General features: G+C 43.5%; 3 protein-coding genes across 3 annotated transcripts in view; 2 read left to right on the top strand and 1 right to left on the bottom strand.

Annotated features, from left to right (window-relative positions):
- The window catches only part of EDEM2 (ER degradation enhancing alpha-mannosidase like protein 2), a 31,883-nt gene extending 30,823 nt beyond the window's left edge, over nucleotides 1-1,060 (bottom strand). The window contains exons 1-2 of the mRNA XM_019655333.1: nucleotides 709-1,060; nucleotides 368-478 (exon numbers count right to left, since the gene is read on the bottom strand). Coding sequence (XP_019510878.1) covers nucleotides 368-478; nucleotides 709-815 — 218 coding nt within the window. The 5' untranslated portion in view covers nucleotides 816-1,060. The remainder of the gene's footprint in view (nucleotides 1-367; nucleotides 479-708) is intronic.
- Nucleotides 1,061-15,244: 14,184 nt separating this feature from the next.
- On the top strand, nucleotides 15,245-16,897 carry LOC109389566 (nuclear RNA export factor 2). The gene is given in 5 exon segments (XM_019655175.1): nucleotides 15,245-15,844; nucleotides 15,846-15,914; nucleotides 15,916-16,021; nucleotides 16,024-16,159; nucleotides 16,271-16,897. Coding segments are annotated over 5 exon segments (1,149 nt in total). The 5' UTR covers nucleotides 15,245-15,301; the 3' UTR covers nucleotides 16,566-16,897.
- Nucleotides 16,898-18,896: 1,999 nt separating this feature from the next.
- PROCR (protein C receptor) lies at nucleotides 18,897-23,758 on the top strand. The gene is made up of 4 exons (XM_019655161.1): nucleotides 18,897-19,125; nucleotides 21,268-21,519; nucleotides 21,904-22,179; nucleotides 22,425-23,758. The coding sequence occupies exons 1-4, from the start codon at nucleotides 19,047-19,049 to the stop codon at nucleotides 22,538-22,540; spliced, it is 723 nt and encodes a 240-aa protein (XP_019510706.1). The 5' UTR covers nucleotides 18,897-19,046; the 3' UTR covers nucleotides 22,541-23,758.
- The last annotated feature ends 932 nt before the right edge of the window (nucleotides 23,759-24,690 follow it).

Below are 24,690 nucleotides of genomic sequence, written 5' to 3'. Positions count from 1 at the left end.
ACTTATAAAATGAAGGGGTTGGGTCTTCTGACTTCTTGGAGCCTTCCCATCATATCCTACAACTCCAGAGATCTGCCCAAGTCCCCACAGGTGGTGCCCGTTACTCTTGTGGCTGGAGCCCGCCCAAAAGTTCGTTCAGTTCACCAGGCTAACCCCGGGCTTTTTCCACTGCAGGATCCAAATTTCTAGGAGGCTGGGTGTTTCCGGGTGGTACTGGCCTAAACTGGGGGGAACGCGGCCTCGCCCCAGCTAGGAGCTTTTCCGGAACCGGTAAAGGAACCGGGAAGCCACCAGCCCCAGCAGTCCCACCCGCCTAGGACCGGCCTGCCAGACCCCGGCCGCCCCCTTGCTCCTCTGCTCACACTACCTGCCCCAGGTGTCGTGCCCGTCACAGGTAAGAGGTCGCAGCTCGTCGTAGGGAAAGGCATTCTCCAGGTAGCTGTCGTAGGCGTGGTAGAACATGGCCTTGACTCGCTCCCTGGTGCGGGGTACGAGAAATAAGGCATGGGGCCAGAAAACGAAACCAGGCAGGGGAAAGGACAATAAATAGGGTGGAAAACGGGAATCACCCCCTGATTCTGCTGGGAGCCCAGTGGCGGAGTCCGAGCAAGTGAGGGTGGGGGTCCCAGGATGCAGAGAAAGGGAAGGAACCGGGTCTGCGCTTTTCATTCCCCATTATGGAAGGGCAGGGAGCCTGACCCCTTTCACCTGTAGTAGGCGGGGTCGGGCGCGGTGCCATCGGGGCCCGGCGCACCATTGTGCAAGGGCAGCAGCGAGCACAGGAGGCCGAGCGGGACCAGCAGCCGGAAAGGCATAGAGTTCGTGTCCTGTCAGCACGGCCGCCGCAGCAGCAGCCACCGCCACCCGCTCATCCTGCGAGCCTCTGGGGCTCTTCCGGGAATCCGCGCCACTGCGCCTGCGCGCTGATGAATTAGTCACCCACTTCCGGACTACAAGCCCCAGAATGCAACTGGTGGCTGGTGGCGGAACGGAGGCAAAGAGCATCTTGAGACAGTCTGAAGCGGGAGTTCCACGTGTCTTAAAGACAGTGGCTATTACAGCTACTATAATTAATTAATGTTTTAGTAACAGCATTTCTTGAGCACTTATTGTGTACTGTATGGAAAAAAAATGAAAAAAAGAAAAATAATAAAAGAAAAAAACCAAAAAAGAATTTTTAAAAAGGAAAAAAAAATGTATGGAGCACTTAAAATACATTGTCATTTTTTTAAACCACCCTATTAATCACGAAGGCAGGGACTAGCAGGGACTCAATATTTGTTGAGTGGACGTATATAAAGATGAAGAATGTTCAGCTTTTACCATTATTAGGCATATTGAGTTTCCCAAACCAGTTCCCTGCTGATTGTGTAAGGTACAACTTACTTCCATTTATTTGGCCAAAGCTGCCACTCCTGAGATCTCCAGAAACCCCTTCAGGCCTAGAAATTCGTGAATTCTTCACATTCTCCTCCCATTTGGGATGTGGTTACATTGTCATGGTCTCTTCAGCCTGTATCCCAGCGCAGAAGCTTCCCTCTCCCAATCCCCTGGACCATTTCAATGGTTGTAGCCCTGTAGAGTATCCCAGATGAGCATGAAGACCCTGGGGGCACTATAGTTTTGAGAAGGTACATTTTTACATTTTACTTCTAACAACTTCCCAGAGTTTGGTCAGCACTTTAGATCATAGCAACACCCATGACTTTGGGCAGTGTGATGTGCAGTTGAACAACCCTGGTTTTAAAGTGAGACCTGGACTTCAATCATAACTTCAGTTGGACCTAAATTTTCTATATATGACCCTGGAAATCCCCTCTCCTTCTCTGGACCCAGCTTTCTCATCTATAAATGAGGAGTCTGATAAATGGGTCTCTGAGATCCTTTAACTTGAGCATTCTGTGATGCTAGGATTGCTCATCCTTTTCTCTTTGGTGGGAAAGTCAGATGAAAGTGGAAGCTCAGTTCTTTGAGCAGGAATCTAGGCAAATATGGTCTCCTTTGGTCCAGCATCCTTGAAAATACCTCTCAGATAAATACCCCAAAATGCCATTAGTTGATATGAGAATTAAAAGCCTGACTTAACCCAGGGAGCTTGAGGTAGTACAGTTTAGAGGTTAGAAGTATGGGCTTTAGATTTGAGCAGACCAGAATTGGAATACTAACTCCATCACCTATTAGGAGTGGGGCCCCACCAGATTTTCTTCTGAGCCTCATTTTACTCATCTGTAAAAATAGGAATACTACTATTACCTACCTAATAAGATTATGAGCATACAGTGAGCTATTGCATGTAAACTGCTTATCATAGTGCCTGGTAGAGGACACTCAAAAACTATTAGTGTTTTTTTGTTGTTGTTTTGGAAACTCTTCTTGGAAGTGCCAGGTGGATGGGAAAGGAGACAACAGTAAACTGAGACTTGGCTAACAGCACAGGGGCACTGTATTAGTTTCCGTGAGTACTATAACAAATTGCCACAAACGTGGTGGCTTAAAGCAACAGAAATTTATTCTCTCACAGTTTTGAAGGCCAGAGGTCTAAAAATCAGTTTCACTGGGCAAAATTCAAGATGATACCAGGGCCACACTCCTAGAGGCTTTAGGGGAGAATTTGTCCCTTGCCTCTCCAACTTCTAGAGAAGAGAATGTTGCTGGCATTCCTTGGCCTGTGGCTGTATCACTCCATTCTCTAACTCCATCTTCAAATCGCTTCTTCCTCTGTGGGTGTGTGTCACCCTTTGCCTCTCTCTTACAAGGACACTGTGATTGCATTTAGGGTCCACCTGAACAATACAGGATAATCTCCCATCTCAAGGTCCTTAACTTAATCACATCTGGAAAAACCTTTTTCCAAATAGGGTAACATTTACAGATTTTAGGGATTAAGACCTAATGATCTTTAGGGGGCCATTTTTCAGCCTAGCGCAGGTACTAAGCTCTTTTCAGGTCTGCACCTTTTCTTGCTATGAAACTCACCCAGGCCTAATTGTCCTTCTCCATATAAGTCCTATAGCTTATCTTTTTGTCTCCTGTTCAGAACACTACTATGGATAAGATGTTTGTAGGGAGAGTGGAGCCAGGTGGCTTGGTAATGACATGTCTCTTTTTATGTGCAAGATTGAAATACTCATCATTTTTCCTTGTTTTCTTTTTCTAGCTTGATGAAAATATGCATCTTCCAAACTGTCACAGAACAAATACAACCACAACTTATATTTTCACAATTTATGTGGTTGATTTCATAGTTGTCTCATGAGGAAAAAAAAATGTCTTACTCTCTGGAAAGCATTAGGACTCTTCCTTCCCAGCTTCACCTCTCTGTTTATTATATTGGATTCTAGAAACTTGTAGTCCACCAGAGAAGTGTCAAACTTGAACATTTACAGCCAACGGGGTGGCGCAGTTGGTTAGAGTGCGAGCTCTGAGCAACAGGGTCACCAGTTCGAGTCCCACATGGGCCAGTGAGCTGTGCCCCAGCTGAGCTGCCACTGAGCTGCCAACAGGTGGCAGGATGGCTCAGCTGGTGAGAGCACGTGCTCCTCACAACAATGTTGCCAGTTCCACTCCTGCATGGGATGGTGGGCTGTGCCCACCCACCCACTGCAACTAAGGTTGAACACAGCATCTTGAGCTGAACAGCCGGGAGCTGCCAACTGGTGGCCAGATGGTTCAGTTGGTTAAAGTGGGTGCTCTTAACAACAAGGTAGCTTAACGCAGCTAGATTGAAAACAGCAACTGGACTTGGAGCTGAGCTGCGCCCTCCACAAGTAAGATTGAAGGTCAACAACTTGACTTGGAGCTGATGGGTCCTGGAAAAACACAATGTTCCCTTCCCCAAATCCCCAACACTGTTCTCTCCCCCAGTTCCCCAATAAAATCTTTAAAAAACAACATCAAAAATAACAAAAAACCTTGAACATTTACTTGTAAGACACTCAGCGTAAATTCCCTAACCTCTCTGAACCTTAATTTCCTGATTTGAGATGTAGATATTGATAATGCCGTAAAAGATTTCTGGGAATTAAATGGGACAGTGGTCAAAATTCTCAGCACTATGACTGGAACATATTAAGTTCTTGATAAATATTCTCTTCTCTGCCCCTTTATTCCTCTTTTTCTTTTTTTAAAAAGGGGGAGAGGTATTGGGCTGACCGAGTGGCTTATTGGTTAAGAATTGGCTTGGGAGCGCGAGCTCTGAGAAGCAGGGACACAGGTTCGGATCCCACATGGGCCAGTGACACTGCACCCTCTACAACTAAGATGGTAAACAACAGCTCGACCTGGAGCTTGGTTGCTGTGTGTCGCCAGTGATGGCGCAGGTTGCAGCCCCTGCTGCAGTGGGCTGCCGTAAGCTACCATGAGTGGCTGGCAGCCAGCGTGAGCAGCCATCCAATGGCTGGCGAGCGACTGCCTCACCCGGGAAGAGCTCAATGATCACAATACCAACATGGGCCAGTGAAGCGACGTCCTCCACAACTAGACTGAAGAACAAAAGGACAGCAACTTGTCTGTTCCCCTTCCCCGATTCCTCAACGCTGTTTCCTCCCCCAATTCCCCAATAAAATCTTTTTTAAAAGGCGGGGGAAGAGGTATTTATTAGTTCTATTTACTGAGCATCTGCCCCTAGTAATCCAAGGTGTTACAGGCAATAATTCCTGCCCTTGAGAATTTGAAGCATAGTGCTGGGCACACAACAAAGACTCCAAAGTAGTCAAGCCCTATCCTCTTCCCTTGAAGTGCTTGAAATTTTGATAGAAAGGAAAGACATGTATTGTAGAATACTCGGAATCACAGAATGTTCAAGTCTTCCTGTGAGTCAGTAGAGTTCAGAGGATGCACAGATTTTATCAATACCCACAGCCAATACTCTTGGACTCTGTGCTGAGTTTGAACAAGCCTTGCACTATTGGTGAGAATCCCTGGGTTCTATTATTGGTTTAGTCACTGTTTCTGTGTGATCTGAGGAAAGTCACTTTCCCTTTTGGGGATTCAGTTTCCACATCTGGAAAATGAGAGAATGAGACAATCTCTCAGAACAAGGAAAATATTAACAGATTCATACAGAGTTATTTCCAAAACAAAAATTAGAAAACAGAATTCAACACATATTAACTGCAGAAATTTCCCCCAGAAATAATCACGAAGCAGAATAAAATGGTAAGACAACACTCCAAATGGAATTTGATTATTTGCCATCTGAATAATAACAGTAATCGTAATAAGAAAATGGCCAAAATGTATCAACAATAGTAAGCATTATATAGCATTTACTATGTTCCAGGTACTGTTATTAGTACTTTACATGCATCGACACCATTAACCCTTACCACAACCTTCTGAGACAGTAATGTTATTATCACCATTTTACAGATAAAAAAACTGAAGCACAGATTTTAAAAACTGAAAAGGAGCTTTAGTAACAGCCAACATCTCACACTGCATAAGTAGTAGAGACAAGATTTGGACCCAGACAGTTTAGACTCTACTGCATTGGTGAAATTAATGACAATTAAAGAATAAAAAAGTAAAACTCTTGACTTCTGCAGTGTCCACTAACTTTAGCTTCACGTGACTCTATATTCAACATTCCCTTTTCACCAGAAAGTCAGAGTAAAAAGTTCAATTCCCCGAAGCTAGAAATCAAGGCACTTTACTTCTCCTTTGACTGAGTACTCTTGACTACTTTCAGCAGGGAAGGGGCTGGGAATTCCTTGTCTAGCATCTGGAAATCATGTGGTTCAAGTGACTTCTCCAATTCCCAGAGCAGAGCTTACATGCTACATACTTTTGGACTGCCAAGAAATAACTAGTTTATTCCCGGGAAATTTCCCATCTGTTGCTTTGTAGAAGTGTTTGAATTTCCCCTGTCCGCAGCATGTACAAACATTTACAGCAATGACTCCTTGATCACAGCCCCAGAACACACTTTATAATGCTCATAATCCAAGTGAACTCAGACCTGTGGCTAAATCTGCATAGAGAAACCTAGCCATCCTGGGTGTATTTTGGCAAAAGAAAAGAGTCAAGAAGTGATGGTCTTGTTGTCTGGTCAATCCCAGGCCCTGAGCCAGACTATAATCTTTGAGGTCTCAAACCCTGAACATGGTACCCCATCCTTCATGTGTAATTCAAAAATAATCCCATACTATAAAATAAATGGAAGCAAAATCTAAAAGGTGGAAGCAATGCAAGTGTCTATGGATGGATGAATAGATAAATAAAATGTGATATAAATAGAATGGGATATTATTCAGCCTGAAAAGGAAGGAAATTCTGACATATGCTACAATGTAGATGAACCTTGAGAATATTATGCTAATAAAATAAGCCAGCCACAAAAGAACAGTATTGTATGATACCACTTATATGAGGTACCTAGAGTAGTCAAATTCATAAAGACAGAAAATAGAAGGGTGGTTGCCAGGGGCTAGGGATGGGGGTGGGGTGGGTTTTTGTTTAATAGGTACAGAGTTTCCATATTGCAAGGTGAAAAGAGTTCTGGAGATGGATGGTGGTCATGGTTACACCTGAATTGTGCACTTAAAATGGTTAAACTTGTAAGTTTTATGTTACATGTATTTTACCACAATTTTTTTAAATTAAAAAATGGACAGTGGTCCAACAAATTTTTTATTTTTTCCATGGTGTCTACTTCACTGCCTTTTTGGAGATACCCAGTTCTTCCAAAGAAAATATGTTCTTATTGTGGGGGAGGTTGCCTGCTTAGCTGATGCCCAAAGTAGATACTTTCTCTGCCTATTTGATGATGCGGAATTAGCCTGTCACCACCCCAGGCTCAAGGAGGTCAGAACATAGGTATCCTACTGGTGTCCTACAGGGCTCCCCTTCAGCCCACTTGCCTTGTAGACCCCAAACCCTGCTGCTAGAGAGAAGGAAAAAGTCTAATAGAATGGAAATCCTCTCAGCAAACATTTATTGAGAGCCTTATAGTAATAACAGTATCTATTAAATTAAACTTACTTGTGTTGAGAAAAACTGTCCAAAACACGTTACTAAAGTAAAAAGGTGATTGTGTGACCTTTTGATGTCATAAAAAAGCATTAACTAGCAAGAATCACCTGCATCTCAAGAGAAATTTACACAATTGATTAGGGTATTTTACAATTCTGTAAAGTAATAAGGTATGACAATGTCCTTTTCTGCCTGGTAGAGAAAATAATCACAAAAGTTATGGTTTTATTACCCTGTAGGATATTAATCAATTTTTTATATAATTAGCAATCTCATTCAAATATTTTTCTTTTTCCTTGGCTATAAAAACTCCAGTTTTTATATATTTTTTGAAACTGGCTTTGTCATCCTGTCAGTCACCTTATTAATGAGTTAAATGAAACATCGACCCATACTTACTATCTGTATGAGAATTATGTTTTTAACATGCTGATAATTATCCTTAACACTAAGTGTCCGACCCTGAGTTAAGCAATTCATAGACCCATGATACCCCTTTGAGATAATTTCTATTCTTTCTCAGTTTTCCAGGTGATAAAGCTGAGGCACAAAAAAGATTAAATAATTTTCTAAGGGCCAATTATGTGCCAGGCATTTTGCTAGTCCCAGCTTTCTCTCCTTCCCTGGGTGTCCTATTTATTTGTTCATTCATCCAATAAACATCTGTTGAGCACTTAGTATCTGCCAGATATGCTGCTAGGTGGGTGATATAAAAATGTTAAATTACATTTCTTCCTTCTTACAGCTTTTGGTTTGGAGGATAGATGCTTAAACAAACAATTATTATGACAAGGAGCAAGGGCTGCGATGAGTGGAAAGACAGGGCTGTAGTAGAACAGAGGGAATATTTAACCCAAACTTGTGGGCATGAAATCAGGGAAGGCTTCCTGGAGTAGGTGATACCTACTCTAATAGTTTTAGGTGGGCCAAAAAAAGGAGTGAGACTCACCTCAAGATAAGTCTAGCATGACAGGCTCTTCATCAGACTCCTGCTTACCTCTTCACATCACTTCTCCCTCCCCACCACCTATTCTGTTTTGGCCAAACTTAAGTACTACCAATTTCTCAAGCGTGTTATATTCTTTCCCCTCTCATATTATAGTCTTTTGCACCTTCTCCTCCTGCTATCTGAAACAAGTTTTCTGCACACATTCTGTCCTAACCCCATTCCCATCGCCTCATTTGTCCTATAGGACCAGCTTAGGCATCACCTCCTCTGAGAAATCTTCTCTGACCCCCAGGCTAATTTAGAGGACTCTACTCTCATAATTTAGATGTCCCCCTTACCCCGCAGCCCTTCTTCCACCTCCCTGGCCCTCTATCTTATAATATTACCATACTGTATTATCATTGTCTGTTTATATGTCACTCCCTCCTACTTGATTGTCTGCTTCCTGAGTAGGGATCTTGTCTGCTTCAGATCCTAGCACACAGTAAGTGCTTAATAAATGCCCGCTGAATAAAAGAATGAAGCAGCCTATGAACAGCTGTAGAGGAAATAAAGAAAGAGGAGAGGATTGCTCTCAGAATCTTTTAGAAATAACTTGTGAGCGGTTCAGAATAGCAGAAGCGTAGAGTGTGGTGGCAATCGCTAAGGACTAAGGTAACAAAAATAATGTGTACCCAGAGCTGTACTAAGTGATTCACTTATATTAACTATCATTTCTTTCTCACAACAACTCTATGAGGCAGGTACTATTATTCTTCCTATTTGACTGATGGACTCCGAGAGGCCAAGGCACGTGGCCTAAATACACAGCTAACAAGTGGCAGAGCTGAGATGTGAATGAATCCAGGCAGCTTTATTCCAGATCCCATGGCCTCACTCTATACCACTTCTGCTCTGGGTCCTGGGAGGAGGGAGTGGACTGAAAAGACAGCACAAAGATGCCCTTCAGGAGTTTATAGTTCAGAAGAGAAGAGAAGGGGATAGAATGTGACAACGTAGTTACAATAGGAGGCAAAGTTCTACTGGTTTTGTGAGAAGAGTGAGAAGTCACTTCCGGCTGGGGACATCTGGGAAGGTTTTCAGAAGAAGGCGGTATCCAGCAGGGCTGTGAGGGAGTGGGGAGGACTGGGGGGAGTCTACACAAAAACATCAGAAGAGTAAAATATATGTAATAATACTTAATAAGAAGTGGTTTTTTTTCTCAGCAATGCAAAGTTAGCTTAACACTAGAAACTCAATGAATGCATTTCCCATGTTAGTAACACATTAAATATGGAAAATAATATAATAATTTCATTAGATAATGATAAAGGATTTGGAAATCTCAAAACATTTATAATAAAAGCTCAGCAAACTATGGGGAATATAGTCAATAATATTGTAAGAACTATATATGGTGTCAGATGGGTACTAGACTTATCAGGGTGATCACTTCATAAGGTATATAAAAGTCTAATCACTATGTTGTACACCTGAAGCTTATATAATATGTACGTCATCTGTAATTGTAAAATAAATTTCTTAAAAACTCAGCAAACTAGGAATCAAAGGAAACTTCCTTAATCTGATAAAGGGTGTTTATTTTTAAAAACATACAGAAAACATATTTAATGGTAAAACATTGAAAGCTTTCCTTTATAAACCAGGAAAATGACAAGAACACTCTCTTATATTTTCTGTCATTTCTATTCAACACTGTACTAGAGGTTGTAGCCAGAACAATAAGTTAAGAAAAGAAACTGTATAAAAATTAGAAAGGAAGCAATAAAACTGTCACTATCTACTAGCAATATGACTATGCCTATAGAAAATGCAAAAGAATCTACAAATAATTATTGGAATAAATAACAGAGTGTATTAAAGTTTCTAAATACAAAATCAATGCAACAAAATTATCAGCATTTCTATACACCAGCAATAAGCAGTTAGCACATGAAATTTCTTTTCAATACTATTTTCAATACCATTTTAAAATATGAAGGACTTAGGGAAAAACCTAACCAAGGGTGGACAAGATGTCTAAAGAGAAACTTATAAAACTCTGAGAGACACCAAAGAAGATGTAAATAAATGAAGAGATATTCTCTGTCATGCATTGGATGATTCAATATTGTGAAGATATCAATTCTCCCCAAAGGCATTAACACATGAAATGCAATTAACAACCCAAATCCCATCAACCTGATGAAATGATTCTAAAGTTTACGTATAGAAGTTCAATATACAAAAATAGCCAAGACTCTCTTGGAGAACAAAGTGGGAAGACTTGACCTGCAAGGCATTAAGATGTATTATAAAACTATACTAATTGAGATAACATGGCATCGGTGCAGCGAAAGAAAAACATGCCACTGAAATGGAGTAAGTGGTGCTGGGGCAATTGGATATCCACATAAAAGGAATTAATCTTGACCTCTACTTCACACCATGCACCTAAAAGTGAAAGACAAAACTATAAAGCTTTTGAAGATAAACAGGAGAATATCTTTGTGATCCCCAGAGTAGGGAAAGATTTCTTAAACAAGGCACAAAAAGCATGAACTAATGGAAAAGGTTGATAACATTGGGAACCTCTTAAAATCAAAAACTTCTGTTTATCTAACAACAAGATAAATACAGTGAAAAAGATAACACTTGTGTGCTCTGAGTTCAGGACACCAGGAGGAGCAGATTTGGCTGAGACCGGAATACATGGAAAAGGAAGGCTGGAAAGACAGGCAGCAGCCCAGCCGGGAATACCGCTTGCTCCCACCACTTGCAGGGCAGGTAAGAGCTGGAATCATCCTGACTTTATGGGGCTTCTTGTCTTATTTCTTAAGCTGGAATGTGTGTCTACAGGGGAAAATATGGAGTAAGATTCTTACCTATTCCTTTGCCTCCCTTTCAGGAAATCATACGTAATGTCTAACCTCCATTCTTCCTGCTGCAGGGTCAGTTCTGTTTGCTGCCCCAAAGCCAAGCTCTCTTCTTTTTCTTTTTCTTTTCTTTTTTTTTTTTAAGAATGATCTCTCTTTTTCTCTTTTTTTTCTTTTTTTAACTTTATTGGGGATCGGTGCTTTTTTCCCAGGACCCATCAGCTCCAAGTCAAGTTGTTGTCCTTCAATCCTAGTTGTGGAAGGCGCAGCTCAGCTCCAAGTCCAGTCACTGTTTTCAACCTAGTTGCAGGGGGCGTAGCCCACCATCCCATGTGGGAGTCGAACTGGCAAACTTGTTGTTAAGAGCACGCGCTCTAACCAACTGAGCCATCCAGCTGCCCACCAAGCTCTTTTCTTATCTCTCCCACCCACTGAATACAAATGTGTTCTGGCACTTCGTATCAGTCATCTCATTTATCCTCATAGGATGGTCTAGTAGGTAAGGAAGCATATTTTGGAGTCCAACTCACCTGAGTTTGAGTCCCAGCTCTGTCTTTCGCCAGTTGGGTGTTTTTGAGCAGGTCAGTTCACTATTCTGTGTCTCTGTGTCCTCATCTGTAACGTAGGAATAAAGGCTATTTTTTCATACTCTTCATAGGACATCAGTGAGAATACTCTGCTTATTTAATACAGTGCCTTGCACACTGTACACTCTCAATACATCTTATTGTTGTTATTCCACATTCTAAGGGGAAGGTGCTCTCTGAAGGGTCCACAGTTCATTGTTATCTGAGTTGCGCCTGTTGGTTAAACTGCGTGTATCTGCAGTAGCTAACAGGGGAGGGAGAGGGTTGGTCCTTTGAAGTCCAGCTGGGCACACTGCCAGTCCCTGGCTCAGCCTGGCTCCTGGCAGAGCCTCTCCTCACTCACTGAAGCTGCACTGGCAATGGCCCTGCTCAGCTTCCTGTCCCCGTTATCTTCCCCCAGCATGTGCCTTTGGAGTAGGAAATACCACCACTTGCTTTCTCGCTTCCCTTTGCTCAATAGGACCCTCATTCTTTAGGTCTCAGTCAAATCTCAGCAGCTGTCCCTGCGCCCACTCTGCTCTGTGGTTTTCTGCCCCTCGGCCACCAGGCAAGATGCAGCATGGGCTCTGGCTCCAACCGCAGCGTTTCTCCTCTCTTCCCCATCCCCAGCCCTGGGTTTAGAAGGGGCAAGGGGGATACCCCTCAAGCTGCCCCCACTCACCAGCTTCCCTATCCCCAACACTTTCCTCCCTCTCCCTGTACCCAGTCCCATACCCCCATTCTCTTTGAGTTCAAATCCCTGTTCTGATGTCTAAGCTGTGTGATCTTGGGCAAGTTATTTAAACTTTCTGGGCTTTAATGATCTCATCTGTAATATGGAGACAATGAACCTCCTGCTATCTGCCCCAGAGGAAGTGATAAAGGCCTAGCATGTAGTATGAATTTTGGGGATGTTTTATATTATACATAACATAAATATTCAAGCACATTGGATGTTTGTGTTGATGGAGAGTGATCCCCCCAAATTTTTGAGATACTCCATGGTGGTTAAAATCACAGACTTTGGCATCAGAGAGACATGGGTTCGAATTATAGTTTTTGCTGTGTGACCTTAGGTAAGTCACCCTCTCAGAGCCTCAGTTTCTTTATTAGTAAAATAGGGATGTTAATGCAACCCACCTCATTGGGCTGCATATGGATAAAGTGAGATTATTTACATAAAGAGCTTAACACTGTCCTGGCCCATGATAAATATTAGCTATAATAATAATTGTTGTCTCTGCTATTCAATTTTCAGGGCACTGGGGTGGGAGAACGGCGCTTGGAAAATAGCTGTTGCTGTTACCACCTCTCTCCATGACAGATCTTAGCTTGGTGGGAAAGACCTCTCTGTAACTGGCTCTGTGACTGGTGGTGTGGCCCCACTTTAACCCCAGTGACCCAAGCCCTACCTGCATAGATTAAAGACTCACAGCACTCAATTCCAAATCGGTTCAATCATATACTTTATCACTTTCCATCCCCAAGCATCCTCAAGCCCTCAAGGGAGAAAAAAAAAGGCAAAGCAAAAAGATATACAAACTCACTAGGAATCAGGTAAAGCAAATAAAAGCAAAATGAAGGGCCATTTTACACCCAACCATCTGGCAATACCAAGGGGTGGCATTGGATTTGGAGTGAGGGAACTCTCATTCACTGCTGGGAATAGAAAATGGCCCAAACCTTTTGTAAAACAGTTTGTCAGTATCTAGTAAAATTGAACATGCAGGTACCCCATGACTCAGCTATTCCACTCCCAGGTTTGCACCTACAAAGGTTCGCCCACACAGGCACAAGAAAACGTGTCCAAGAATGTTTATACCAGCACTGTTTGCAACAGCGAAAAACTGGAGAGAAAAAACCTGTAATGTCTAACAACAGAATGGATAAATAAATTGTGGCATATTCATAAGATGGCATAGTATAAAGCAGTGGAGATTAATGGGACTACACATAACATGGATGAATCTTATTAATATGTCAGATGAAAAAAGCAAGCTGCTGAGGAATATGTGGGCTTCAATACCATTTATAGAAAGCTCAAAATATACAAAATACCACTATATATTCTTAGGATTGTAAGCATGTATAACATAAGTATATAGAAATGTAAGGTAATAAAAAATGGCAAATACTGATTAGTGGTTATTTTGGTGGTTATTTTGGGAGAGATGCTATTGGGGCAGAGTACACCGAGACTTCAATTATTGGGTTGTCGGAAAAGTCATGACTCATTTTTGCAACGAAAAACATAGAAAAAAATACGTCATGACTTTTCTGACAACCCAATACACTGGTAATATTTTATTTCTTATGCTGGGCGGTAGAACATGTGTGTTTGTAATGAACTTCTTCAAGCATAAAACAATTCTTCAAATAATATTTTATAATTATTTTTTATAAAAGGCAAGACAATATAATTGGCAGTGATTTGGGTCATTCCACTTTTCCTGAGTCCCAGTCCATGAAAACAAAGCCCCCATTCTGCTGACAAGGCCATTTTAGTGAGCTGGAAAAAAAAAACTGTGATGTTATTTCTAGGCTGGTTTGCAACAAGCTAAGAGGTGAGTATGGACACTCTTGAATATATTCAGTTGAGAGCATGGGAGTCTGGTATGTGTCTAGGGTTTGCCCCGTTCCACTATGATATCAGCTCTCCCTCCGAGGAAGACATATAAAATAAAGAGTTAAAATCCCCCTTAAACCCTTTATTTAAGCCCATTCCCCAGAGGTAATCTCTATTGACCATATCCTTCCATGAATTTTTCCTATGTACGAGTATATACAAATACTCTTACACAGATACAGACAGAATTATTTTTTTTCCTTAATTTTTATTGGGTAACAGTGTGTTTTTTCCAGGACCCATCAGCTCCGAGTCAACTCGTTGTCCTTCAATCTAGATGTGGAGGGCGCAGCTCAGTTCCAAGTCCCGTTGCCATTTTCAATCTAGTTGCGAGGAACGCAGCCCACCATCTCATATGGGAGTCGAACCAGCAACCTTGTTTGTTGTTAAGAGCACGCACTCTAACCAAATGAGCCATCCAGCCACCCACCAGCCGCTCAGCGGCAGCTCAGCTAAGTTATTGTCTTCAATCTAGTTATGGATGGCACAGCTCACTGACTCATGTGGAAATTGAACTGGCAACCTTGTTCAGAGCACGTGCTCTAACCAACTGAGCCACCCAGCCACCCCCAGAAAGTTATTTTTTTAAATGTGAGAATGGAATTATATATGTATTACTTGGACAGAAGTAAAAATATTAAACTAAAAATAGATGGAATTATACTATATGTATTGTTCCATACTTCCTTTATTCACTTATCAAAATCTCAAGTCAATACATTAGCTTATAATGATCTGTCACCCTCTTTTACCTAATTTATTACTTAAACTTCTATTTTTAATTCAACAAGAGATATATGGTCACATTCCAGATGCAAAATTTTCAAACAATACAGATCGAGTGATAAAGCCCTTCACAAAATAGAGTGAAAAAGATTGCCACCCCTAACACACACACACACACACACACACACACACACACACACACACACACACACACACACCCATAGTCGCAGGCCTCTCCCTAGATCTAAACCACTGCTATATTTCCTGTACATTCTTCCAGATTCACTTACTCCTATAAAGAAATGTTTTTTAGTTGTCATGTATGTAGTTGACACATAAATGTTTCTAAACGGGACTCCATCTTACTCATGTGGCCTTGATAAGGGTATAGAGCCTGCTCTCGTCTTCCTCAATAGCCCTCCTCAGACCTGACACAAACCCCAAGCTCCAGACCCACAGATTCTCCTCACAAACACCCTGTGAGGACAGTGGTGACAGGTCACTGCCTTCAGGCCACAACATGGCACCCTCTCCTAACTTCCACCCCAACAATAGCAGTGTGAAAGGATGTAATGAATACCACGATAGAACTCCTCCAGAGAGACAAATGGAAAACACACAGGATGGAACTCTGGAGGACTGGTTCAAGATCACAATTCCTTATGAGATTAAGTATGACAAGATATGGCTAGTGAATTCAATCCAGAACCATTGCAGTGTCCCCTTCACGCCAGTGGATTTCCACTATGCAAACAACCAGGCCCGGTTCTTTGCCCAGGGTGCCAGTACTGCCTCTGCATTGAAGGATGTCAGCTGTAAGATTCATGATAACGCAAATCAAAAGATAGCTATCTTTGTCAATACTTCTGCCGTACCCTACTCTGTGCAGAATAAGTTGGAGTCAAAGGAAACGGAGCAGCTAAAGCTGACCATGAACAAATGATACGATGTCTCCCAGTAAGCTCTTGACCTTCATAAGCTCCACTTTGACCCAGACTTGGTGGGCCCTGATATTGATATAATCCTAAATCAAAGAAACTGCATGGCTGCCACCCTGCAGATCATCAAAAAGAATTTCCCTGAGCTGTTGCTTTTGAACTTGTACAAAAACAAACCATGCCAGCTGAATGGCCTGTCTGACATCATACAGATTGGCTCCCACAGTCAAGATGCTGAACCTCTCCAAAAACCAGCTGAAGTCGGTATGCGAGTTGGACAAGGATGAAAGGGCTGAAGCTCAAAGAGCTGTGGCTGGAAGGGAACCCCTTGCACAGCACCTTCCCAGACCAGTCCACCTACATAAATGTCATTGGGAAATGTTTCCCCATTAGTTACACCTGGATGGCCAGGAGTTACCGCTACCAATTGTAATTGACATTGTAGACCTAGAGATAATAAAACCTTGTAAGGCAAGCTATAGAGGATCTGAGACCCTGAAGAAGCTAGTCTTTCAATTCCTGCTTCAGTATTACTTGATCTATGACTGTGGAGATGGAAAGAGTCTCCTCAGTGCTTGTCACAACGAGGTCTGCTTCTCCCTGACCATTCCCTTCAACCCCAAGGACCCAGCCCCAAGCAGCTTGTGTGAGTACTTCAGGGGTAGCAGGAATATGAAGAAAGTCAAGGATCGTGACCTGTGGGTTCAGCTGCTGAAGCACAGAAAGCATGACATCGTTGACTCCCTCAGTGCATTGCCCAAACCTCAGCATGACCTTAACTCCTATGTGGTAGACCTATGTGTCCAGACAAAAACGATGCTCTGTTTTTCTGTCAATGGGGTAGAAGAAAAGTCTCAAGGGTCTGTCCATTGCCTTCACCCGAACCTTCATCTTGACTTCTGGCAGCAATTCCAGTCTGTGCATCGTGAATGATGAATTGATTGTAGGAAATGCCAGGACAAAAGAAACCTAGAGTGCCTTCTCCATTCCAGTACCCACATCCACCTCCAGCTCCATGCCCAGCCTCTCTGCGGAACAGCAAGAAATAGTGCAGGTTATCTCCACCCACTCTGGGATGAAACTCCAATTGTCTCAGAAGTGCGTTCAGGACAAAGAGTAGAACTAAATCAGAGCTGATTAGGTCTTAACTATGCTCAAAACCAACAGCCAGATCCCAGAGGAGGCCTTCAAACAAATCCCCTAAAAAGAACCCTCGGATGTCATCTTAGTCTTTATCTACATCTTTTTTGTTTCACTTTTCTCAAACTGCGTAGAGCACCCCTGAACAGTGTGTGTTTATATGAGCAAGAGTGACTCCATCTTGGACACTGAGTGCTATGGATATTTCCCATGAAGATAAGTAAACAACCACCAGATAGGCAATACAGCAGCTGCATGGACTGATAAGAAACAAGTCTGTGAGGACTAATAAGGTGATATCATATGGCTCTACTGAAGGCCTTACGAACCCAGGACTTGGACAGCTCAAAGAGCTGGTCTCAACTGAAAGGTGACCACGCTGCTCCTCTGCTCCAAAACACTGCTTGCTCCATCAGACTCAGATTGAACCTCTGCTGGACCAGCCTCCCGGACCAACCGCTCTGCACAGCAGAATCTGATTGACTCTGGGACCGGTTCATTATCAAAATACTTTACTATATTGTTATTGCTATATTGATGGCCATATTGCTATGATTATTTTGTGATATTGACATTAAGGAGGTGATTTTTCCCACTGCATTTTCTGGTTGAATAAATGAGCACACTGAAAGGCACTAGACCTGTGTGTTTGCCCTAATTCTCACTCGAAGTCACGGCTACCGTGGAGGCCTCAGTCAGTGCCAGGTAGATCCTGAGGGTCTGAGAGTCTCTTGGGGGTTAGTCCCTCTGACCTGCAGAAAGACTGCAGCATGGTCTGTGAGCCTGGCAGACGCTCGTGACACCAGCCTAAGACCATGCCCATGATTGGGGATGGAGGCCTGGCTGACGGAGAAGCCAAAGTTACCTGGCTACCTGAGGGTCAGTTGTTCTGTTTATTTTTCCCACTCATGATTGCTGTTGATTTTCATAGTAAAGAGTGATGTTACACATTGGGAAAAAATAAAAATAAAAAATAAGTGTTTCTAAATGGTACATAATGTTCTGCAACTTACTCTTGCAGATTTATGCATGTCATAAATATTTTATAAACCATCCATTAGCTGATATTTATTATGATATTGTTTATTATGTGCACTATTCTAGGCACAGTAACAAACAAGATGGACAGACTCTATGCCCATGAACTTACATTCTTGTAGGACATTCAGACAATAAACATGCAAATAACTTCAGGTAGTGCTAAGGAATATGATGAAAATAGAGCGGGGATTGGGCAGGGGAGGTTTCTTATTAACTACTGCATAGTATTCCACAGTATATATTATCATACTTTAGGGCAGTAACTTTCTAATTTTTCTACTTGCTTTCTAGAGTAAGAAATGCATTTTATACTGCTATCCAAAACCCATCATAGAAACATACACATAGAACCAAAACACATATACAACCGAACAAATATTTCATGAAGTAATGCTTAACTTTACCAAGGGTGACACACTTGAAAATTTTTATTCTGTTCTATCTCATTAAAAAAACAAAAAACACCTAGTAATCATGACCTGTTAAATTGGTTTCATTGTCCACTAATAAGATTGTGACCTCAGTTTGAAAAATATTGCTTTAAGTAACTAATCCTCTATTGAGATTTAGATTGGTCATAATTCTCTCCTGTTACAAATGATGGTGCAGTGAGCTGCTCTATATTCATATTGTGACTATTTCTGAGAGCACGATCCCTGATTGCATAATTACTATTTCCTTAAAATTCTAATAAAATGTAGCCAGCATGTTGGAAAACTGAATTCTAATTCCCCATCTGTCACCACTATGATGCATAAACTTTGGGCAAGTCCCTGAACTTCTTTGGACCTTGGTTTCCCCATTAGTAACCTGGTCCTACACCCTAGAGTCTGCTTTAACTTGAAAACAGATGCCCCACCCCCTGACTCAGGAAGGGCAGGACTTCTCTCCCAGCCCTTCTCCCCCTTTTCCGCTGCTCTCTGTCCCTCAGAAAGCTGCCCAGGGGAAAGGGAAAAGGCAGGTCTGGGCAGGAGGGTGTGAGGCAGGGCGGGACAAGGGGAGGGCAAAAGGGAGGCCAGCCCCCTAGTAGGAAATGAGACAGGGTAAGAATAACACTTTACTAGCCTGACGCCCTTCCTCCTTCCATCCCCTGGCCTCCTTCCAGCCTCCTCTGTTCAGCCTTTTCCCCTCCCAGGCAGTCCTCACTTCTGGTTCCTCTAGGCTGCAGCCAGTGGAAGTCCTCAGCCTGTCAGAGCCAAAAGCCCAGGTGGGCTCAAGAACTTCAGCCTCAGGATGATGACAACATTGCTGCCATTGCTGCTTCTACTGCTCCTGCCAGGCAGGGCCCTTTGTAGCCAAGAAGCCTCAGATGGTGAGTCAGGGGCACATCTGCCTCAGGAGGGTTCTGGAGATTCTCAGCCTCTCTGGGTTCGTGGGCAAGACCCGAGGAGAGCTTATCCCAGTGTCTGTGTCTGCAGCTGGCTAGATCTCTCTATAGGGCAGGCAGGATCCTAGGGACTGGTTTGTGTCCCAAAGCCAAGGTGAGGAAGTATAGCTCGGCACATGGGAAGGGGAGAGATGGCGCTTGCTGGGGGAAAACAGGACTGGGAAAATGGGAAAAGGGACAGGTAGAAAGGGCGAGGGAATCAGCCTCTTGGAGAGGGGAGAGATGGGATAAAGCCTGGAGAGGGAGAGCTGAGGGTAAAGGTGAATGGGGTGACTCTAGGGAAGATACTCAGAGATGAGATGCCAGATGGAAGCAATGGGAAAACACTGGGAGAACTGAGGGAAGATTTGGGGCTGAGATATGTGAAACAGAAAAGGAGACTCGAGAAGGTGGAAGGAAACTGGGGGCAGTAGGTGAGGTGAAGCTAGGGGAAAGGAACTGTCATCAGTGGGAGAGCTCATGGGAGACCAGGCTGCCTCCCGTGGTTCCATTTAAGCCCAGAAGGGGAGCTACTGCCCTGCACTGTATAATAATTGCACAGGGGCCTTCTCTCACCTCTCCCACAATCTCTATAGCTTCAAACTCCCCCTGAGAGAGGGAGCAAACAATAACCAGTATTCAATGAGTGCTCACTATGGTTAATACATGTATGGACTCATTTAACCCCCACAAAATCTCTACAAGGTAGGTAATACGATTATCTTCATTTCACAGAGGAGGAGACTGGGGCACGCAGCAGTGAAGAACCTTGTCTAGGGTTACCCACACAGATATACTTATTCATACCTGCAGATACAGAGCACTCCTCAAATGCAGTCGTGGTCATGACACACCCACACACAGAGATTTTACAACCCCAGATTCATTTTCTCCTCAGACATTCTCTGGGCTGCAACTCTGTGCCAGGCCCTTACTGGGTGTAGGAGGCAGAGATAACCAAACATGATTCTATAGCCTAGAGGAGCTCAGTGTAGCCTGTGGGTTTGGAGACAGTTTTGTAGAATCTGGGACCACTGAAACAGATCCACTGTGTCTGGGAGGGTAAAGAGAAGGAGACTTCGGGAAAACTCCAAGGAGAGGACAACCGAGCTGGGTCTTGAAGCATGAATTGAAGTTTGCCAGGAGGTACGGCAACCCTGACATGCTATTTACATGTCAGTCAAACGGTAGCATGAGGAACTCCAAGGAGTCTAATATATCTAAGCCCTGGAAAGAGGCTGAAAAAGGCAGCTGGGGGCCCAGTCCCCAGCAGCCTTGAATGCTATGCTAAAGGCTTTGGACTTGATTCTGTGGACAGGCTTCCCATGGGGAAGCAGTATAGCTGGGTGGCTAAGAGTGCTGGATTCAGTCTGCATTCAAACCACCTTGGCTCTCCTATACCATTTTAGCCTGCTTCCCGTTTGGACTGGGGTTAATTATAGTAGCCACTGCCTTACGTTAATGGGAAGAAGGCACAATTAAGATAATGATGTAAGCAAAGTACAGTGCCCAGGTCATAATAAGCACAATAACTATTTGCTATCATTATTGATAGGGGAGTGTGTCACTGCAGGATTTTAAGCAGAAGGACATAATCTTATTTCTGGGTCAGGTGGAGGTCAGATTAGAAAAGGGGTGACACTGAAAACATGAGGGCAGGGGCATGAGGAAAGAAGTTACTACCCCAGTCCAGAAGAGAACCAATGAGGCCTGAAGTAGGGCAGGAGACACAATTTGTATTGTATTGTAGGCCAGGATTTATTAACCAACTGGAAATGGGGGGAGAAAGGGGTGAGAGGAAGGAGATTGGAGGGGCTCTTCCACTGACTGGATTATTCTGAGGCATATGGCTTCTCTTCTTCCAGCCTCAGTTTCCTCATCTGTAAAATGAGGATAATAATCCCTGTCCTGCCCTCCTGGCAGGGTTACCGTGAGCATCAAATGGGAGGGAGGGCGGGAGGACACTTTATAGTTTATGAAGGGCTGAGAAGGTGGGCGGCGGGCCTCCGGGTAGGAGGTTATTATCTCTGGCTACGTGCCGACCTGTCCCACGCTGGCCAGGGACCAACGCGCTGACTTCTGCCCCAGGCCCACGGAACTTCCAAATGCTCCAGATCTCCTATTTCTCAGACCCCCACCAAGTGTTGCACCAAGGCAACGCGTCGCTGGGGGGACTTCCGACACACGTGCTGAAAAGCCAGGACTCTAATATCACGATCCTCCAGCTGCATCCCTTGCAGGATGCCCAAAGCTGGGCACTCACGGAAGAAAGAGTGCGGGTCTACCTGCAGGAGTTCCAAGGCCTGGTGCAGCTGGTGCACCAGGAGCGGGGCGTGGCTTGTAAGTATCTCACAGGCGGGCAGGGCCTGGGCGGGGCCTGGGGAATGGGGCGTGTCCTTATGGAAGGGACCGGTTCCAAGAGAGATCTTGTGGATCCGTGTGGTCTTCTGTGGGCGGGAGGCTCTCAGGAGTCCAGTGTGCGTCCTCATCGGCACCAGCATTTGCTGATTGCTGGGTGGGAGTTCGAGGCTGGAGAGGAGTGGGTATCCTAACTTATGGGCTCTCTGTCAGGGCCTCTTCCTGCTGGCATGACCTCAGGGTAGAACCTGTTGGGAAGCCCTGTCCCTTATACACCCTGAACCTCGAAAATTCCCCCTGGTGGACATCCCCCACACCTGGCACCCTCTCTAAACAGACTCCTGACCCTGAATCCCCTGTCCACAGTTCCTCTGACCGTTCGCTGCTTCTTGGGCTGTGAGCTTCCCCCTGAGGGCTCTATAACCCATGTCTTCTTCGAAGTGGCTGTGAATGGAAGCTCCTTTGTGAGTTTCCAGCCAGAGAAGGCCTTATGGGTGGCAGGGCCGCAGGCCCACTCCAGACTGGTCACCTACACTCTGAATCAGCTCAACGCCTACAATCGTACTCGGTTCGAACTGCAGGAATTCCTGCAGAACACCTGTGTGCAGTACGTGCAGGAACACATCACGAACAATTCAAAAGGTATGATGGGATTGGCGATGGACCTGTGGGTTGGGTAGGTTCCATGCAAATGGATGGACCTGAAGGATGGATACCTTGAGCAACAGGAGGCCTAGGGCTGGGGGTTTGGAACAGAGTGCACACAGATTAAATCACTTGGTGAACTAGCCCCCTTCCTTTGGGGCAGAAATCCGTTGGGTTTTATCTCAAACCATGGGATTTCTTGGGGGTATGTTCTTCAGGCTAACTCTCTGCATGTTCTCCAGGGAGTCAAACAGGCCGCCCCTACACTTCGCTGGTCCTGGGTGTCCTCGTGGGCTGTTTCCTCATCATTGGTGTGGCTGTAGGCATCTTCCTGTGCACAGGTGGACGGCGGTATTAATTAAGGTGGACGACGGTGTTAATTACTCTCCAGCCCCCTCTGGAAAAGGCTGGACTGATGGGAGTCTGGCAAGGGCAGATCTCAGCTCACTGAAAAACCAAACAGGCTCCCCATCTGGGACATTGTATCCCAAAAGTTTTGGAGTGACAGACTTTTTCTTCTCCCATGTCTGTCCACCAAGAGTTTGGGGGAAGGAAAGAGGAGAAGTCTAGATAGACAGAGTACTTCTAAGAGCCTAAGAACGCGCATGGTTTGCTGAATTAGTCTGAGAAATGAATGCTTCTCTGTCTTTGTGGAAAAGAGACAGTGGAGTTAGGGTGGTAATTGTGGGGTCTATGGCCCATTCTCCAGACAAACAGAATCACCTGAGGCATTCAAAACACAGAACCAAATAAAACAAGTCAACCACAACCAAAACAAACAACATTCAATGCTTCCAGGTGTGTCGCACTTGGGATGGGACAATGGTATAACAGAGGTAGAAAAAATAATTAGAGAAATGGTGGAAGTGTAAATCCAAGTAATATGGGAGCAAGCAGTTGTTAATCAATCAATTAATGATATTAATAAATTCCTTACTTGTGTATAAGGCCTTATTATTTCCTCTGCAAAACTTCTGTAAAAGTAGCCTATACGCTTTGCTTCTACTTCCTCATCTCTCACTCACTCTTCAACCCACTGCAGTCCGACCTCTGTATAAACTGCTCAAAGATCACCAATGAACTCTAATTGTGAAACCTTCATCCTCCATGATATCTGCAACATTTCACTTTGTGGACTAGAATTCTTTTTACCCCAACATCTGAGATACCATATTTCTAATTCTTAGAAACCATTCTGGCCACTCATTCAATTCCTAAGTAAGAGGGCAACTATGTCATCTTACTCGGTTCACCTTGGAAATGTTAGCTTCCTTAGAATTCCATTTTGGGGCTTCTTTCGTTCCCCTTTTAACTATACCCTTTCTGGGGGACCTACTAACTTCCATGGCTTCAGATACCATCTCTCTGCGGTGATTTCCATGGGGAACCAATATAATCTTGTCTTTGAGAGTATGTGTTTTGTCATTAAACAGACTTGAGTTTTACTTCTTTGAGCCAGACATTTTAACTTCTTCAAGTCTCATGTTTCTTCAGAAACAAAAGCTATGATAAAATATACAAAAAGGGTATAATAAAAAGAATACCTACTTACCTCATAGAGGCATTATTCATATTAAATAAGAATATATATACTGATAATTAAGTTCGCGAACTTGTTGCAACGATGTTGCTAACCTTTTTTGATATCAGAGGGATAATTCATTATGAATTTGTACCAACTGGACAAACAATTAACCAAATTTACTATTTGGAAGTGCTGAAAAGGCTGCGTGAAAAAGTTAGATGAAAACGGCTTGAACTTTTCACCAACAATTCATGGTTCTTGCATCACGACAGTGCACCAGCTCACATGGCACTGTCTGTGAGGGGTTTTAGCCAGTAAACAACTGTATTGGAACACCCTCCCTACTCACCTGATCTGACCCCCAATCACTTCTTTCTTTACCTAAAGATAAAGGAAATGTTGAAAGGAAGACGTTTTGATGACATTCAGGACATTAAGGGTAATATAACGACAGCTCTGATGGCCATTCCAGAAAAGAGTTCCAAAATTGCTTTGAAGGGTGGACTAGGCACTGGCATTAGTACATAGCTTCCCAAGGGGATTACTTCAAAGGAGGTGATCATAGTGATATTCAACAATGAGGTATGTAGCACTTTTTCTAGGATGAGTTCGCGAACTTAATTGTCGGACCTCGTATGTATACTCACTAAATATAGCCCTTGCTGCTGACCTCCAGACCCTGCCATTTGCATTGATTCTTGAAAATCATCTCTACCTTAATATTATGCAGGGATTTTAGAGTCAACATGTTCAAAATAAGCTCTATATCTTTCTCCCCAAACCTGTTCTCTCTCTTCTATTGTTTACTATTGGTTAAACAGAATTACCATCAAACTATATCAATGTAAAGACCTCAGTGTTAACTTTTATTTACTCCCTCTTCATCCCCACATACAAAATACAATATCTGTAGAATCCATTCCCTCCTTTCCATTCCATTGCTTTTGTTCAAGATATCATAATTCATCACTTTCTCTGTGGCA

The sequence above is a fragment of the Hipposideros armiger genome, unplaced genomic scaffold (genome assembly GCF_001890085.2).
Source record: "Hipposideros armiger isolate ML-2016 unplaced genomic scaffold, ASM189008v1 scaffold_238, whole genome shotgun sequence".
Taxonomy (NCBI): Eukaryota; Metazoa; Chordata; class Mammalia; order Chiroptera; family Hipposideridae; genus Hipposideros; species Hipposideros armiger.
The sequence above is the reverse complement of the archived record's forward strand: the minus strand, read 5'-3'. Positions and strand labels throughout refer to the sequence as shown.